Source organism: Equus quagga, chromosome 5 (genome assembly GCF_021613505.1).
Source record: "Equus quagga isolate Etosha38 chromosome 5, UCLA_HA_Equagga_1.0, whole genome shotgun sequence".
In the NCBI taxonomy this organism is placed as follows: Eukaryota; Metazoa; Chordata; class Mammalia; order Perissodactyla; family Equidae; genus Equus; species Equus quagga.
The window spans coordinates 27,514,936-27,534,471 of NC_060271.1; the positions used below are offsets into that span (position 1 = coordinate 27,514,936).

The following is a 19,536-nucleotide window of genomic DNA, read 5'->3' on the forward strand; positions in this document are numbered from 1 at the left end:
GGCTGGAATGCCTGATCAAGTCTTTACCAGCCACCAGCCTTGACGCAAGTTTGTTGGAGGGAACAGGGTACCTGAAAAGGCAGATAAAACTGTCCACCATTTGACCTGGTGCGGGTAATCCATGCATCCTGACCCCAAAGAACCTTAAGGACTAGGGTGCCTACCACCTGAGAAGGGTCCCTGGGTTTAGAAAGATGTGATCCACTTTGGTTAATTCCAAACTGTTCTTATCTCCAAGGGTAGATAACCCTACTGGATAAATGATTGTTCAAGGACAAATTGGAACCATGTCCATCAGTCCTCTTCAACAGTTGGCCCCTTGATTTTCATTTAAAATCAAAGGGCTCCCTATCTAAACGAAGGCAACAAGTGTTGCAGGAATATTCATAATCTCAGGAAACAGTCAATTACCAAAATCTTACAAAACGTAAAAATGTAAAAGTTCTTGGAATTTTTTTTTTTCTTTTTTAAAAGAGTCTCTTATATCCCTCACATAGTCCATTCTGGCTTTTCCTTTGTCCTTGCTACATCATGGCGGGGATCTCTGAAGACACTGTGTCCAGGGGCTGCCAATGACAGTCCATCAGTGCATCGTATAGCTCCTCGCTCTGCTCCATGAACTCCTTGTTGGCCTCAGTCACATCCAGCTGCGGCATGGGGTCTGGAAGAGAAGCAAGGATGCGTTTAGGGAGCGCCAAGGGGAGAAGCACTCAGCAACCCCAAGAGACTTGGGTTCAGTTCTCTACTCCCAGGACTTCCTGTGCCCTGGGGCAAGTTCCCTCGTTCCTTACAGGGGCTGATACCACTGCCTAGCAGGGTTCCTGTGAGGACGGACATAGGATAATATGTACTTAGAGAATGAAACGTAGTTACTATTCAGGTAATGGCAGTTGTCGCTCCACATTTATTAAAAGCTACACCTGTGCCTCTACCATCGCATGCCCTGGATCGTCTAGTGTGGTCCTTATTTCAATTTTGGGTTTGGAAAACCTGATCAAAATTACTAAGTCCAAAGCACTATTCCTAGAGTATTACACAGCATTGAAAATGAACCTCAGCTGCACACAACTTGGATGGATCTCACAAATAACATGCTGTGTGTTAAATGAAAGAAGCAAGACAGTACCTACAGTATGACTGCATTTATAAAGTTCAAAAATAAACCTAGAGTTTAGGGATTCATATCTAGGAAATAAAACTATAAAGAGAAGGAAGAAAATGGTTACCACAAAAAACTACAGTCCTTTTCCCCAGTAGGGTTCTAAGTTGTGACTGGGGGAAGGATGGCTTCTGAGGGCTGGCAATGTTCTACCTGACCTGAATGAAGGTTTCATGGGCAATCACTTTATAATTACATATTAAACTATAGATTTATTTTATGTACTTTTCCATACGTGTGCTATATTTCACAATAAAAGTTAAAAAAAAAACAATCACTATCACTGATAACATTTTATACCTTTCCTTTTAGTTTTGTTTGTGTAGGTTTAAAACGTATACACACAAACACACCATTCATTAAAACACACATTTAAAAACTAACTGAAGAGCCCAGCCCTGTGGCTGAGTGGTTGGGTTCGCGTGCTCCACTTCGGTAGCCCAGGGTTTCGCCGTTTCGGATCCTGGGCGCAGACATGGCACCGCTCATCAGGCCATGCTGAGGCAGGGTCCCACCTCAGCACAACCAGAAGGACCTACAACTAGAATATACAACTATGTTCTTGGGGGGGCTTTGGGGAAAAGAAGAAGAAGAAGAAAAAAGAAGGTTGGCAACAGATGTTAGCTCAGGTGCCAATGTTAAAAAAAACAAAACACACAACTAACTGGAAAATTAAAGAAGACCTAAATAAATAGACAGACATCCCATGTACTTGGATTGGAAGACAATATTGTTAAGATGGCAATATTCCCCAAATTGATCTATGGATTCAATGCAATCCCTACCAAAACTGTAGCTGCCTTTTTTTTTTTTTTGCAGAAAATGACAAGCTGATCATAAAATTTATATGGAAATGAAAGGGACCCAGAATAGCCAAAACAATCTTGAAAAAGAACAAAGTTCAAGGACTCACACTTCTCCATTTCAAAACTTACTCCAAAGCTAAAGTAATAGAAACTGTGTGGCAGTGGCTTAAGGACAGACATATAGATCAATGGAATAGGATTAAGAGTCTAAAACCAAACCTATGCATTTGTGGTAAACTGCTTTTCAGCAAGGGTACCAAGACAATTCAATGGGTAAAGAACAATCTTTTCAACAAATGGTGTTGGGACAACTGGATAACCACATGCAAAAGAATGAAGCTAGACCCTTACCTCACACCTTACACAAAAATTAACTAAAAATGGCCCAAAGACCTAAATGTAAAGGCTAAAGCTATAAAACCCTTAGAAGAAAACAGGAGTAAACAGGCAATGATTTCTTAGATATGACACCATAAGCACAAGCAACAAAAGAAAAAAGTAAATCGGACTTGACATAAATTTAAAACTTTGGTGCTTCCGGGCTGGCCATGTGGCCGAGTGGTTAAGTTCTCATGCTCCACTTTGGTGGCCCAGGGTTTCACTGGTTCGGATCCTGGGCGTGGACCTAGCACCACTCATCAAGCCGTGCTGAGGTGGCGTCCCACATAGCACAACTAGAAGGACCTAGAACTAGAATATACAACTATGGACTGGGGGGCTCTGGGGAGAAGAAAGGTGCTAATCTTTAAAAAATAAAACTTCAGTGCTTCAAAGGACATTATCAAGTGAAAAGATAACTCATGGAATGGGAGAAATAATTTGCAAATCCTATGGCTGATAAGGGACTAGTATCCAGAAGAGAATATAAAGAACTCTTATAATTCAACAATAAAAAAGACAACCTAATTTAAAAATGGGGAAAGGACTTAGACATTTCTCTATAGATATACACATGGCCCAAAAAAAAAAAAGGGGCCAGCCCCGTGGTCAAGTGGTTTGTGCACTCCGCTTCAGCAGCGCAGGGTTTCGCTGGTTTGGGATATGGGGCACGGACATGGCATCGTCAGGCCATGCTGAGGCGGCATCCTACATGCTACAACTAGAAGGACCCACAACTAAAATACACAACTATGTACCGAGGGGATCTGGGGAGAAAAAGTAGGAAAACAAAAAAAAGAAGATTGGCAACAGTTGTTAGCTCAGGTGCCAATTTGTAAAAAAAAAAAAAAAAAAGGAAGAAGATATACCCACGGCCAATAAGCATAGGAAGGTGGCCAATAAGCACAGGAAAAGATGCTCAACACTATTAGCCCCAAGGGGAATGCAAATCAAAACCACAATGAGCTACCACTGCAAATCCACCAGAATGGCTATAATGAGAAAGAGTAACAACTGCTGGTGAGGATGTGGGGAAAATGGAACCTTCATATACTATTGGTGGGAATGGAAAATGATGCAGCCCTTTTGGAAAAGTCTGGCAGTTTCTCAAGTTGTTAAACACAAGAGTTTTACCACAAGATCCAGCAATTCCACTCCTAGGTATGTACCCAAGAGTAATGAAAACTTTTCTATGCCCACACAAAAACTTAGACGAATGTTCACAGCAGCATTATTCATAATACCAAAAGCAGAGACAACCCAAATGTCCATCAACAAAATGGATACTCATACAATGGAATATTATTTGGCCATAAAAAGGAATGAAGTAATGATACCTGCTACAACATGGATGAACCTTGAAGACATTGTGCTAAGTGGCACATTTACAGAGGAACACACATTATATATGATTACATTTATTTAAAACATCCAGAGCAGGTAAATCCAAAGAGACAGAAAGTAGCTGAATGGCTGCCAGGAGCCGGAGGGAAAGGGCATATGGAGAATGCCTGCTGAAGGTTACAGGGTTTCTTCTGGAATTACAAAGTGGTAATGGCTGCACAACTTTGTGATGATTCTAAAAACTATTGAATTGTACACTTTAAAAGGACGAAGTTTACATTATGTGAATTATATCGCCCCAAACAAAAACTCGTAACTAGGAATTCATCACATATTCTATTTTACATCTGGCCTTTTTTCATTGAGAACATTTTCCTGTCAATAATCTTAGAAAAAGACATGATTAACAAAGGACTACCATTGTGTAACGATGGACGGTGACAGATATTAACTAGACTTACTGTGGTGATCATTTTGTAATATATACAAATATTGAATCATTATGCTGTACATCTGAAAATAATGTATGCCAATTACACCTCAAAAAAAATGACTACCATTATTTAACAAATCCTCTACTATTGGATATTTGTCAGTACTGATGATTATCATTTGGGGACAAAATATTTCAAGTAAAATTACTGATTCAAACATAAACATTGTAAGAACTTTTTACAGAAATATAGTATAATTTAAATTTTTTTTTAAAGATTGGTCTTGAGCTAACATCTGTTGCCAGTCTTCTTCTTCTTCTTCTTCTTCTCCCCACAGCCCCCCAGAAGGACCTAGCTGTACATCCTTAACCACTTGGCCATGGGGATGGCCCAGTATATTTTAGTTTATGTTTGATTACTGATAGTGCGATGATTAAATTTTAGGTGTCAGCTTGGCTAGGCTACGATGCCCAGTTGTCGGGTCAAGCACCTGTCTAGATGTAGCTGTGAAGGTATTCTGTAGATGTGGTTAACATCTGCAATCAGCTGACTTGAAATAAAGATTATCCTCAGTAACACAGGTGGGCTTATCCAATCAGTTGAAGGCCTTAAGGTCTAAAACTGAAGTTTCCGGAAGAAGGAATTCTGCCTCAAGACTATAACTTGGTGGGGGTCCCGTGGCCGAGTGGTTAAGTTTGTGCCCTCCGCTTCAGCAGCCCAGGGTTTCACCGGTTCAGATCCTGGGCGTGGACATGGCACCACTTACCAGGCCATGCTGAGGCGGCATCCCACATGCCACAGCCAGAAGGACCCACAACTAGAATGTGCAGCTATGTACTGGGGGGATTTGGGAAGAAAAAGCAGGAAAAAAAAAAAGATTGGCAACAGTTGTTTACTCAGGTGCCAATCTTTAAAAAAAAAAAAAAAAAAAAAAAGACTAACTTGGAAATCCTGCCTGAGTTTCCAGCATGCTGGCCTGCCTTACAGATTTATATATACAGATATCCTGTTGGCTCTGTTTCTCTGAAGAACCTTGACCGATATAAGCAGCATGCTTAAACTTTTTTTTCTTGTGGTTTATAGGCCATTTGTGTTTCTTTCATAAACTCTTAAGAGTCTGTTTCCATTTCCAAACCAGTCAGTGCTCAATCTTTCCACATAAGTACAATGCCTGTTCCTGCAACCAGAGGGATCTTTCTTTTCTTGAATTTTTAAATTGTAAGGGTTGATGCTTTGAGCATTTACAGAGGCTCCATACGGAAACTGTAAGACAGCATGACCAGCCTGGTTACTCCACTCAGTGTAAGTAACTGCTTATGGGAACAGACTAGTCAACAGCTCAATCAAGGGCAGGCATTTGCGTGCGCTGAAGGCTATGGATGCACGTACAATAAAAACACCTTCCTCATTCTGAAGACGGCCTGGAAGATGGCCCATTGAAGCCACGGAAAACGTGAATAAGAAGAAGCCCTGCTGTGTCCCCTTCACTGTGAGGGTATTAGGTCAAAATGGGAGGCATCACTCAGTCACTCAGTGGTAAAGAGCAGGAAGTCTGGGGCAAGACTGCAGGGGTTCCATGATTGACTCCACCTCTAGCTACTAAGTCACAACTTGCAACTATGTTGACCTTGAACAAGTAATTTAACTTTCCTCTCAGTTTTTTATTCTAAAAAATCAGGATAATTGTAGTACTTACCTCAAAACTGTTGCGAAGGTTAAATGAGTTAAATACACGTGAGGTGCTTAGAACAGTGCCCTGCACATAGTAAAACCTCAGTAACTGTTAGCTATTATTAACTAAGCCTCAGTTTTCTTTTCTGTAGAATGGGGATTAGAATGGTACCTACCCATCGCAGTGTTGGCAGGTAGCAGTGCTTAGCATCAAATATGCTATTATTTTATTTTTTTTTCCTTTTTCTCCCCAAAGCCCCCTGGTACATAGTTATATATTCTTTGTTGTGGGTCCTTCTAGTTGTGGCATGTGGGATGCTGCCTCAGCGTGCTTTGATGAGCAGTGCCATGTCCGCGCCCAGGATTCGAACCAATGAAACACTGGGCCGCCTGCAGCGGAGAGCGCGAACTTAACCGCTCGGCCACGGGGCCAGCCCCGCTGGCTATTATTATATTACTAATGGGTGAGAAAGAGACTGGAAACTTCTATGGAGTTATACACAGATTTTCTTATAATCAGGTTAATCATCTCTAAAAAGTAGGCAGCACTTCCTGGAGGGAACAATCAGGGACTCCAGGCCTGACTTTGCCTCTAACTCACTGTGTGACCCGAGCAGACCAGTTGGGCCACCAGTTCCCCGTCTGTCAACTGGAGCTCCTGTGTTCTGTACAGCCCACCCCCCAAGGTCACTGCTGTTAAAATCAGATGAGAGCACACACGTGAAAGTGCTTTAAAATGCAATGAAGGAGACAAGTTTGTTCTTTGCCTGAAGATGATGTTTCCTTAGGATATTTTGCTTACAGATCACCTTTTTCCTATGACTGTCTCAAAGAATAATGCTTACAATAGACTTAGATTCTAAACTTTGAGTCTTTTTGCAGCTTAAAAAAAGTTTTATTTACTTGAGAAATCAATTTTGCTTTATAACAACTGTTTAAATTTTACTCCTTTAAAACTTAAACTTAACATGAGTTCAGAAACATGTTGAAAAAAATTTTTTTTCATAACTTTTTTAAACCTTAGAAAGTTTTTAAGTATTAATATCTCAGTTAAAAAAAATGTGTTTGGGGCCAGCCCGGTGGTGCAGCGGTTAAGTGTGCACATTCCGCTTTGGCAGCCTGGGGTTCACCAGTTCGGATCCCGGGTGTGGACATGGCACCGCTTGGCAAGCCATGCTGTGGTAGGCATCCCACATATAAAGTAGAGGAAGATGGGCACGGATGTTAGCTCAGGGCCAGCCTTCCTCAGCAAAAAGAGGAGGATTAGCAGCAGATGTTAGCTCAGGGCTAATCTTCCTCGAAAAAAAAAAAAATTGTTTGAAGGTTAGCAATTCCTTCAGTTTTACTTTCCTTTTTCTTCTGTTAAATCCAATAAAAATTACAACAAATGCTTCTAATTTAAAAAAGTTAATAACAGCTTTTAATGACTATGAAGCAGGATTAGGGGTGATTTTCAGTTACTTCATAATACTTTACTGTATTTTCCAAATTTTCAATCATAACTATTACTTGAAAATGAGAAAAACATGCAAAATATATAGAAAAAAATTAAAACGAAATAAAAAATGTAATGTTTACAAACTGTCAAACAAATACAAGGCAACACTATTTTTGCTAGAGCCCTACACCCTGGGGGTAGAATGCCGCTGTCCAGGGGGTGACTGGCTCCCTCCCTGTCCAGTTGCTTCCCCCCAGCTCTCTGGGACCTGCACTCACACTCACTTCTTACCGTAACTGTGTCTGCACTGCCCTCTCACTAGAAGGTAAGTTCCTCCAGGGCAGAATTCACCTGGCATTCCTTCAGCATCTAGCTGAAGGCATGGTGCTGGCCATAAAGCAGTCACTCCATAAGGGCTGACAGAGGAATGAGCGAATGGACTTTCTTACCTTCCAATGCATCATCTCCGACTTCTTCATACGTCTGCCAAGAGACCAGAGAGGTGGGTGAGAAGCAGGGTGAAATCCTGGCCCATGACCAGAGTGGCTTATCTTTATCAAAAAGGACTAGGCTGCTTCATCTTGCCCCGTGTTTTCCCGAAGCCCAAGCTCCTGTCCTTACCAATCCCATCCTGGAGAACCACCTCTGCCTCTAGAGGATGCCGTAAGCCAAGAGGCCTGTACTTGCCGAATCACAGTTACCTGCATGGTGCTCTGGGTATAGCCATACTGGGGATAACTGTAGCTGTAGCTGCCTGTGTTCTGGTCATAGCCCCACTGGGCATAGTAGTTCTGGTACTGCTGGTAATACTGGTTGTAGCTGTAACTGTACATCTGACTATATTCCACTGGCTTCACACGACTCCTTAAATGAAGAAAGAACCAAAAATAAACAAAAGGAGGCAAACATTTCCATGCACTTAGTAAGTGGCCAAGGATTGTTCTAAGTGCTTTACACAGATTAATTTAATCGCCACAACAACTCTACGTAATAAGTATACCATTATTTCTATTTTACAGATGAGGAAACTGAGGTACAGAGAGGTTACACAATTTGTCCAAAGTCACACAGCTAATAAGAGATTCAAACCCCGGTGGTCTGGCTCCAGACCCCATGGTTTAAAGCTGGGAGCTTTCAATGGTTAGGTTTTTCTCTTTTATCAAACCTCATCAGTACCAATTTTTCCTCTTCTCAAGATCTTAGGGGGCTAATTTTCTGTTAGGCACAAAGGCTCAGGTACACACGGCCTGGAGGATCTAGATTCAGGATGACCCAATGAACGTTTCAAACCACAAAATGTTTAATCACCTCTCCCCCTCGAAAACATAAGACAAGTGTTCCAGCAGCCTTATTGTGATCACTGTAGTCATAGTTACCATTTATGGAGTAGGTACTCAGGATTTGTGCAATTATTTTTCATGTATGGTCTCCTATTTTGAGTCCTGCACAACCCTATGACAGAGCTTTCATTTATTATTTCCATTTTACAGATGGGAATACTGAGCCTCTAAAAGGTTAACTGATTTACCCAATGCCATGCAGAGGACTGGAGCCAAATTTAACGCCAAAGGTCATGCTCCTAACACCACACCATTATATACCGCACCTGCCCTGACAGACACAAGATGTCTCGCCAGTCTCCTACATCCTGCATTTGCCAATCAGGGCTGAGGCCCGGAGTCAGTGGAAAGCTTTCTTATCCTGAATGCACAGCTGCCCCAGCTGCTGTTAACCAAAGACAGAATGTCAAGCCTGCAGGCTACTGCTTTCAAAAACATAAAAAAGCATGTGCGAGTAGGCTCAAGAAACAGGCCCGGGGTGTGACCAGCATTCCCAGCTGAGAGGAGTCAAAAGAACATAACCAACCCAGCCCGGACATGACAATGCTCTTCCAGTTACTGCACTCTGAAGGGCCAGCGTCTTTCGTAGGTGCACACTAAACACGTGGAGGAAGCAGAGGCTGACGCCACCATGCCAGCTGGGGCATAAGGAGAGTCGTAACTGCCACATAGCGTGGAACACACTATGTCTTCATAATTGGTGCATTCTATCTCCACAATGAAGCCTGAGAGGAAACCAAGTCATAAGCAGGAGCTGAACTACCATACCAATCTCTGCCATAGAAACCGCAAATGCTCAATGTCTGAAGGGGCTCCCTCCAAGTTCCTTGGAGTTCAACGTCTGCTTGGTGAGCAGGACTCAGCAGAGTAGCTAGACTATGTCTGAAACCTCCCGACGGGGCGGCTTCATGAAGTCCAGCTGAAGAAACCCCCTCTCCCTGCCCAGCACCACTGCCTGCCTCCACGACTCCCCTTCCACGTTTCCAAGACGGCTGCCACCCTCCTGACATATTCACGTAATTGAAGGTACAGTCTTCCTGGCCTGGGTCTGTACATGACTGTTCTGTTTCTCCACACTCGGCTCTTACAGTCTAAATCTCAAAGGGAACTCTTGTCTCCCTCAATTCCTAGTGACAGGGCTCTTCCTCAGAGGCAGGCACCAAATGCAACATTCAAGGAAGAAATAGATACAACAGAATATAACTTCCTTGCAGAAGGGACTTTTGTTTCGCTTGTCTAGGACAGGGCCTATAGAATAGTGGGTAGTGAGTTATTGTTGACTGACTAAGTGGTAACATTTCAGAACCAACCAAAAAGTCAACATCAGAGGAACTGCTAGACAGAACATACAATCAAAATATCTTGCAGCTGTTAAAAATATTATAATGATGATGACTGTGTAATTATATGGAAAGGTGAGTATACTGAGTAAACTCAGGGAAAGAAAGAATGAGCATTGTTATTGTAATTAAAAGTGAATAAATAAGTAAATCTACCACATGTAAACTGACCCGTATATAGTGTGTGTATGTATATGTATATCCATATATCATGGATGCCTATGGAGAAGCCTGGAAAGGAACTCAGAAATCATAACTAGTCATTTTAGGATAATAAGGAAATTTCTTTCTTTTAAATAGTTTCTTTAAAGTTTTTATATATAAATAGAGTTTAGGACAAACAACATTTTGGAGGGGGGTATCGCTGAGGCTGATCTTCCGTGTATTAAAAAGTTAAACCACAAAAAACCTTCATGGCCATTTGGAAGTCCTGCCCTAGGAATGCAGCCCCTCTTGTACTTCTGGTGCAGTTTCTCAGCTTTGGCATTACTGACTGTTTTGAGGGGGGAAGCAGTCAAACAATTCTTTGTTGTGGCAGCTGTCCTATGCACTGTAGGATGTTTAGGAGCACCTCTGGCCTCTACTCATTAGATGCCAATAGCACCTCTGCTCCCCAAGTTGTGACAACAAAAATTGTCTCCACATGTTGCCAGTGTCCCCTAGGGGGCAAAATCACCCCCAGTTGAGAACCACTGCTTTGGCCAAAGGATGGAAGATTATATGCAGAGAAAAGTTGTCTTACATCTGAGTGAGAAACCTGCCTGGAGCTCCAGGGGAAGAAGGGTTTTCTGCCTAGCATGACAGGTACAATAGCGATGAATATTAATATTTTATAAATAAAGTGTTTGGATCATTAATTCTTAGCCATTCCCATAGCAAGGGACATTCATAGGAAGTTTGTAGGTTTCACTGACACAAATGAGTTTAAAACCGGGTGTAATTTTTTTCCTTCTGTTCAATTCTCAGTTTCAGGGATAAATTTCTAACAGTGGCACTACTGGGCAGAGAGCAGAGACATTAAGCACGTACAGCCAAACTGCTTGTGCAGCACTGCTATCAGTAATGTCTGACTGTACCTGCCTCCCCCAAACACAGCTCTCTCCTCCACCATGAGCTTCTGGAGGGACAGGGTATGCTCATTCCTCTCCAACACTTAGCACACAGCCTAGCAAATATCTGTCATTCATTATTGGTGACCTGAGCCGAGTCTCCCGCAACCTTCCATCCAGCATGTGGACGCCCTGATTATCGACAAACAGAGCACGAGTGTCCAGGCGGGGTCAGTCCAGAGGCCCTCCACCCCCCCTGCCAGGGCAGGACTCACGCTTTGGGGATTGCCACGCTCAGCCGCACTGGTTTAGACCCCAGTCCGACTGCCCCCTGGCACTCTGTCAGGGCTCGCTTCTGCTCTAGTTCATCTGTGAACTTCACAAAACCATAGCCCCTGCAGGGAAAAAACCACACACTATTTAGATCACAAATGTGGCAAGTCTAAGAATGGAAAAGGGGCTGAGAAGGGAGAGAGGGAGTCCACCAAACCACATGGGAGGGGATGAGACCCCGTTGGTGGAAGTGTGCCACAGAGCAATGCGAGATTTAAGGCCGGGAGGCTCCTGAGATCTGTAGGAATCTCTGCTTTCAGTTCACCATTCTCCTCCGTACCTTCACGGATGGGGCTCCTTCCTTCCCAATCTACTGGGAAGTATTATCATTATAGCAGCAGCAGTTGTAGGAACAGGTGTAGAAGTCTCTTGAGTAAATATTTACAAAGTCTGCCCTGTATGCCAGGTATTGCACTAGGCACTGGGGCTGATCAGTCACAAGCAGACACGGTTCCTATTCTCCTGAACTCAGAGTCTACTTGGAGGAATAAATGAATGATAGCTAATATTTAACGAGTGCTTATTATTTCCCAGGCACCGTGCTGAACATTTTCCCAGGGTTATTTCATCAAACAGTCCAACAATTTGGGGCCGGCCCAGTGGCGCAGCAGTTAAGTTCACACGTTCCGATTCTCAGCGGCCGGGGGTTCGCTGGTTTGGATCCTGGGTGCAGACATGGCACCACTTGGCAAAAAGCCATGCTGTGGCAGGCGTCCCACATATAAAGTAGAGGAAGATGGGCATGGATGTGAACTCAGGGCCAGTCTTCCTCAGCAAAAAGAGGAGGATTGGCAGTAGTTAGCTCAGGGCTGATCTTCCTCAAAAAAAAAAAAAAACCCCACAAAAACAGTCCAACAATTTGATGAAGGTAGTATCCACATTTTACTGAAGAGGAAACCAAAGTTCAGAGAGTTTAACAACTTGCCCAAAGTCATAGTAGAAGCAGGATTCAAATCCAGGTCTGTCAGACTCCCAAAGCCTGAGCTTCTACTAGTCTGATCAAGAGTGAGCCCTTCCCATGTCTGAAGTAGCAATAATAAATAAAACAGCAAACATCTACAAAGCATTTCCTACCGCTTTATTTATATTCTATCATTTAATCCTTACATCACCCCTAAGTGCAGATACTATTAATCAGACCCATTTTACAGACGAGGAAATGGGGTCAGAGGTTCAGTACTTATCTGCTGCATTATCCCTGGCTAGTGTTGGAGTGCAATTCAAACTAGGCAGCCTGGTCCAGAGCTTGTGCTCTGAACCAACACGCTACATGGTCTCTCTACAACACTTTCACCTCTCTATAACACCATTTTTCTATGAGAACAATGCTGACACTAACAGGGTAGGCATCAATAACAGGTAAGGCCTTACTTAGACACGCCTGTCTGGTCCAAAACCACCTTGCCTCCCCGACAGGAGGGGTAGACTTTGACGAAGAATTCATAGAGCATGCCATCGTCCACATCTGGGGTCAGGTCCCCCACAAAGAGGGAGTACTCAGGGCTGAGAGGAGAGAACAAGATTCAGAGACAAAGACCAAATCCCTTGTTCTGACAGGCTCTTCTGGCCCATTCTAGGTAAACCTTTCCTGGGCTTCCTTAGGAAACAACACATCTGCTGGGTCCTTAGCCAGGTCCTAACTTGTCTCACTTGGCAGCCGTGGCAGAAGAGCCACGGAGGTAGACCCCTGCCCCAAGTTCTTCACCACTGCACAATGCCTGTCTGGCTTCCAGTTATTACAGGGGTGCAGATGGGGGATGGGGTCAGAGGTGCTCAAAAGATAAAACCAGACATTCTGTATTCATTGCATATTTTTAATTCAAATGGTGAAAGACAAAGAGAGAATGAGAACTGGACCTTCTCTCTTAAAGACCTAAAGCTTAGCTAAAATGAAATCCCCCAACTTTTAGAACAGGGGTTAGCAAACTTGTTCTGTAAAGGGCCAGATAGTAAATACTTTAGGCTTTGTGGGGCACCTATGGCGTCTATTGCTTTTTCTTTGTGTGTTTTCACAATCCTTTAAAAATGTAAAAACCATTTTTAGCTTGTGGGTGATACAAATCAGCCATAGTTTGCCAACTCCTATTCCAGAACAATTCTTAAAAAAAAAAAAACTCATTATTTTCTTATTTCAAGTATGATACATATCCCTTGTATAAATCAGAATACACAAAAGTACAAAAAAAATTACCAAAAACCCCACTACTCAAAGGTAACCATTAAGAACACTTTGCTATAATTTTGTCTTTCTTCTTTGGCTTCTTCTTTTGAATTTAAAAAAATTCATTTGCTTTGTTTCTAGCATTTTTTCACTTTTAACGTATTGCCAATATCTTGACATGTCAGTATTCTGCTACAACATGACTTGTTAATACGTAGCATTCCAATTAACAAACCTATTGCAATTTAAACCACTTCCCTATTATTATTTGTTTTCTCTCCAACTTTGCCCATTATACATAATATTTCACTGGACACTTTTGACGTTAATCTTTGCTCACATCCTTCGATAAATTTTGAAAAGTAGAATTACGGGGTCAGCGGGCACAAATCTTTATACAGCTTTTGATACATTGTTTTAAAGCTTTCATACAGCAACTTGAAATGCTTAATCAATTTTTGTGGCTACAACAGCTCAATTCTTACTGAATAAAACCACACCACTGTGGGGAGTAACAGGGTGGAAGGCTAGGGGAGGCATCAAATATTGGGAAGACATGGGCCTCGATACGAAGCATTACGAAGCATACCAGGAAGATCCAACAACAGGGAATGGGGGCGTCTCCCTTCAGGAGGGAGGCAAAGTGGAGCCACACTCGGCTCCCCATCAAAGAGGGCTCCCCATCCTCTTTGGTTGTGACCGGCACAGGGATGCGTTTTGTCTTTATCTACACATTTCCTGGGGCTTGAAGCTACCTTGGGGCTACTCTCTACTTACCTGTTATCTGGTTGTTTCCCATAAGTGGCATAGTTCAGTTTAAAACGTTTTGCCTGGAAATTTAAAAACAAACAAACTAAAACAGAGAAAGGTGTTTCAAGAGTCAAACAATATTTGAAAAAAACTGAAACAAATTACCTTGGCCAAAACATCTCCCCCTCTCTAAGCCTCAGCTTTTTCTCCTGTATAAAATGAGGGGGTTGCACGGATGACCGCTAAGGGCACTGCCAGCTCCATGGTTCTATGAGCCCAGGTGTGCCAGCTTGGTGCAGCTGTAAGCTAAGTAACTGTGGGAAGAGCAGAATGTAACTCTCTTGATACGTGTCCTCACTGCTGCCAGCCTGTTTTACTTTCTCAACCAGGCAAGAGATCTAGAGTTTCAAGTCTTCCGTTAAGGGAGGCAGTGGTTCAGACTGGAAAGAGCATGAATTTTAGAGGCACCCAATCTTTAGTTTGCATCCTGGCTCTGCCACTTACTACTTGTGTTGCCTTGGGCAAGTTATTCCAATTTCCTGAGCTTCAGTTTCCTGGTCTGTCAAAGATAACAATGGCTACTGTTCAGAATTGTTATAGGATTAAATAAAATAATCTAAGTATACAGTAGGGATTCAATAAATGATAATTATCGATGATAATAAAAATGGCAACATCATCATTATCTAAGTATCCTTACAGGTGTGGCTCCTGGAAGGGGTTTCCCATTAATTTTATGCAAACACTTCTCAGCTGTGGCCAAATCTGCGAATTCTACAAAGCAGTAGCCAGCTGGGATCCTGGAAGGAGAAAAAAGAGAAAGAGAGTGATTAAAGGTGTGACTCCCAAATGAGAGACTGAGTCTTGGCCTGAAGCGAGGGAGAAATGTTTTTCTAATCAGAGCCCATACTGTTTTTGTTTGTTCCCTGCCATATTCCACTTCAGAACTAACTAACAAACCTGACTACAAGGACTGCCAATCTGGGCCAGCCCAGACTCACTCGGTAAACATTTATTTATGTAACGTATCACCCATGAAGTTTACTCTTGCCAAAAATGTTTAATGTAATCCAATCAAACCTTCAGATCTAATGTTCAGTTTAGAGGAAATATGAGGGATAGAACAAGTAAAACACTATCACAAGGAAACAAATAAATCCAGAATGCAGAACCAGAATCCAGAATGAATATAGGACCTTATGTAACAGAATCAGTCTTAGCACTTTAAAAAGTCAACGTTATGAGGAAAAAAGATCGGCTGGGGACAATTATAAAACTTAAATGTAGACTGGTCATTATATGGTATTAGGAAATTGTTAATTTTGTGAGTGTGACATGAGCATTGTGGCTATGTAAGAGAATGTCCAGTTTCTGGCCACCTCTGCTTAAATATTCAGCATGAAGTCTCATGATACCTGTAATTTACTTTCATATGGTTCAGCAAAAAGAAATATCTACCTAAATCTATCTTTAACATGCATATTATTATTATTATTATTTTTTGGAGGGAAAGATTTGCCCTGCACTAACATCTGTTGCCAATCTTCCTCTTTTTTATGTTTTCCTCCCCAAAGCCCCAGTAGATGGTTGTATATCCTAGTTGTAAGTCCTTCTATTTCTTCTACGTGAACCGCCACCACAGCATGGCAACTGACAGACGGGTGGTGTGGTTCTGTGCCCAGGAAGTAAACCCACTTCACATGCACATCTCATCTAATCCTCGCATAACTCTATGAGGCGAATGAAACCATTACTCCTATTTAGATGAGGAGACTGAGACTTAGCAGGATTATGCAATATGCCTTAAACCACAAAGCCGGTACGTGCCAAGTGCTGAATCTGAATCAGGACAGTCTGACTACATTCTTTTCCCAACATTTTATTATGAAAAATTTCAAACACAAAAATTGAAAGAACTGTACAGCAAATACCCATATGCCCACCACCTACAATTAACATTTTATTATACTTATTTTATCACATAACTATCCATCTCTCCATCCCTCCACCCGCTTATCATCCTTCTTATTTTCTGATACATTTACAGGCAACGAAATGCACAAATTTTCTAGACACTAAGTTATTTCCGCCACAGATTAATTTTGTGTATTCTAGAATTTTAAATAAATGGAATCATACAGAAAGGCTTCTTTCATTTAGCATAATGCTTTTGAAATTCATTCCTGTTGTTGCTATGTAAGTAGTTTGTTCCTTTTTATTGCTAAATAATATTCTATTACATGAATATACCAGTATTTACTTATTTACCTATTCATGGATACCCGGGCTGCATGCAGTTTTTGGCTATTGTCATAAAGCTGCTATGAACATTCTTTTCAAGTCCTTTTCTTTGTGGCTATATGTTTTCATTTCTCTTGGGTAAATACCTAGGACCAGACTTGCTGGGTCATAGGGTAGATGTACGTTTATAAGGCACTGCCAGACACCTGCCCCCAGTGGTTATACTTTTTTTTTTTTTTTTAAGATTTTATTTTTTCCTTTTTCTCCCCAAAGCCCCCCGGTACATAGTTGTATATTCTTTGTTGTGGGTCCTTCTAGTTGTGGCATGTGGGACGCTGCCTCAGCGTGGTTTGATGAGCAGTGTCATGTCCGTGCCCAGGATTCGAACCAACAAAACACTGGGCCGCCTACAGCGGAGAGCGCGAACTTAACCGCTCGGCCACGGGGCCAGCCCCAGTGGTTATACTTTTGTATATTCCTACCAGTGATGAATGAGAGATGTGGTTGCTCCACATCTGACTGCATTCTTTTTTCTTTTTTTAAATTTTAAAAATTGTGGTTAAATATATAACACAAAATATGTCATTTTAACCGTTTTTAAGTGTTCAGTTCTATGCTATTAAGCACATTCACATTATTGTGCAACCACTAACTGCATTCTTAAGCATTATGCTCTATTGCATATTATTTTTCCTTGGGTCTTATCTTTTTCCCTCATCTTCTCTGGTCTTGTTTTTTTTAAAATTTACAGTTATTTATTTTACAGTATTCTTAGAAGCCACTTCAAAGTCTTTGCCAAATGAGGCAGGATGTACGTGTAATGTGTCTGTAAGTACCACCATAAGAAACAGCTAGAGTTTAGTAATCACGGGTAGAGTAATCCCAAATCTTATTTCAATAAAGATTAAAATGTGAGAACCTATGACAGTGTTTTAAAAAGAAAAAAGCATGACTGAATGTATTTTCATGCCAAGAGCTGATTATCTCGAGTTTTCTGTCTACAAGAACAAGAAGAAACATATTTAGGCCAGCATGACCTACCAGCGAGAAAACCCATGCCTGGGGTTCTGAACACACAAAGTACCTGTTCACCAAACAGCTACCGGGTTGACCATACTTCATACCTCTCACCTGTATTTTTCAACCATTTGATGATTTAGAAAGCTGCTTTAATCGAGTACCTGGTACAGAGCAGATGCTCAATAAACATCGTCAAATTCATAAAGGAATCCTCCCATTTCTAACTGGAACCCTAAGGAAAACTAAGATGCCCAAAGAGAAAGAAGAAATTGGATGCAATAGAGGACCACCATCTGAAAACATTCTCTGCATTTTGTTTTGTTTACTTATTTACTGTCTCATTCCCCAATTAGAATGTAGTAAACTCCATGAGAGGAGGGAGTAGGTCTGGCTTGTTTCAGCCATGTATCCTGGGAATCTAGAACAGTAGCACACAGCAGTATCTCTATAAATAGATTTTTAAATGAATGGCAGAAGAGTTAAGGGCCTCATGGCTATAGAGGACAGACTTGAATTCGAGTCCTGGCTTGTCATTTATTAGCTTTGTAACTTTAAGACAGTTACTAAGCTTCTCTAATAATAGTACTTAGGGCAGAGGTTTTTTGTGATTTTAAAAAGTGATTTTAAAGGGTTTATTACCTAGCAATGAATAATCTGTTTATATTTCCTGATCACATGCCATATACCACATATTGTTCTAAATGCTGAATGTGAATTAACTCATTTAATCCTCACCATAACTCTGTGAGGTAGGTGCTATCATTACCTCTATTTTTATAGTCAAGGTGAAGGAGTCGGAGAGGTTAAGTAACCTGTCCAAGGTCACACGGCAGACGTAACTTTCAAACACGGTCCGGCTCCAGAGTCCAGTTCTTAATCACTATGCTAAACTTCCTCTCAATAAGCCTCCAGTTGTTAGTTTTTATAACATCATAGTAACTATTATTAGGAGTCAGAGGCCCTGACTCCCCGCGATGTTTACATTCTGCTGAATGACACTTGCAGCATGATCCATTCGGGGAGAACTGAGACGGAAGGAGAGAACGTACCCAGTGAGGCGGTTCCGGATAATTTTGACGCTCATCACCGTCTCCCCCATGGTGGCAAAGGCTCTGGAGATGAAGTTCTCATCCATGTAGGGCTCCAGCTGCGTAAACACGAGAGCAGAACGACTCAGGCCAGCATCCAGGCTCCCCGTTCCCGCTTCCAGAGCCCCTCCCCCTCGGCCCAGGGTGGGCTACACGCTGCTGGCGGGCGGAGGGGTTTTCATCTGCTGAGTGGTCTGAACTCCAACTCCCGCGTCCCCACTCCCGTGCCTCCCTTCCCTTCAAACTTGCTCCCTTTAGGGAGCCTCCCCCTTGGGTTTAGGAACTCCATCCCTCCAGTCCTAGAACCACAGCGCCTTCAATCCCTGGGATTCCTCCCATGCTACCCCGGCCAAGCAGCCCCCTTCCCTTCCCTGGACCAGGCGGGGCCCCAGGACCCTCTCTCTCAGACTCAGCCCCTTCACCTGGATGTTGGGACTCGCCTGTCCGTCACCTAAAAGAACCCCCCTCTCCACTCACTTCCACCCTTTTGGGACCCGAGGACACCTCCCCCTCAGACCCTTCCTCCCTCCTCGCACCCGGGCTGACCCCCTCACTTACGTCGCCCATCCACAGGCTGGCCGCCATGCCCGCAGGCCGGCCGGGACTCCTCGGGCAGCCGAGACCCGCGCCGACGCTAGTCGGCGGGGCTGGGAGCCCACGGAGCATGCGCCGCCGGCGCCTTCCGCGCATGCTCTGAAGCTCCGCGCCCAGGGCCGCGCCGGGATAGCCGGCTCCGGGTTTTTCCCGCGAGCCGGCTGGGCGCGGAGGGAGCGCCTACTGGAGGCCGCGGCGTCGGGTGGGGCGGCGCAGGCGGCGCCCAGCGCAGGCCGGTGGGTTAGTCTGGTAACAGGCATTCTAGGGTTTCTTTCTGACTTTAGGTATTTAAACACACATACACATACATGTAAAGTTACGAAAGTAACATATGTTACTTGTAAACAATTGCAAATATAAGCACATTTTTTTAAAAAGTGGAAAGTCCCC

The 19,536-nt window shown here is 42.8% G+C and overlaps 1 protein-coding gene across 1 annotated transcript; it reads right to left on the reverse strand.

Annotated features, from left to right (window-relative positions):
- Window positions 1-210: 210 nt before the first annotated feature.
- On the reverse strand, window positions 211-19,230 carry TRNAU1AP (tRNA selenocysteine 1 associated protein 1). The gene is made up of 9 exons (XM_046661646.1): window positions 19,111-19,230; window positions 18,514-18,611; window positions 14,904-15,003; window positions 14,231-14,283; window positions 12,664-12,795; window positions 11,235-11,354; window positions 7,932-8,094; window positions 7,680-7,713; window positions 211-661 (listed from the first exon to the last, which is right to left on the reverse strand). The coding sequence occupies exons 1-9, from the start codon at window positions 19,216-19,218 to the stop codon at window positions 525-527; spliced, it is 945 nt and encodes a 314-aa protein (XP_046517602.1). The 5' UTR covers window positions 19,219-19,230; the 3' UTR covers window positions 211-524.
- Between the last annotated feature and the right edge of the window lie 306 nt (window positions 19,231-19,536).

Coding starts and splice junctions, on each gene's coding strand:
- TRNAU1AP (XM_046661646.1), bottom strand. CDS start 19,218: ATGCTCCGTGGGCTCCCAGCCCCGCCGACTAGCGTCGGCGCGGGTCTC. Junction 14,284..14,903: donor CCCTTCCAGGAGCCACACCT/GTAAGGATACTT, acceptor TTAAATTTCCAG/GCAAAACGTTTTAAACTGAA. Junction 11,355..12,663: donor GACCAGACAGGCGTGTCTAA/GTAAGGCCTTAC, acceptor TTTTCCCTGCAG/GGGCTATGGTTTTGTGAAGT.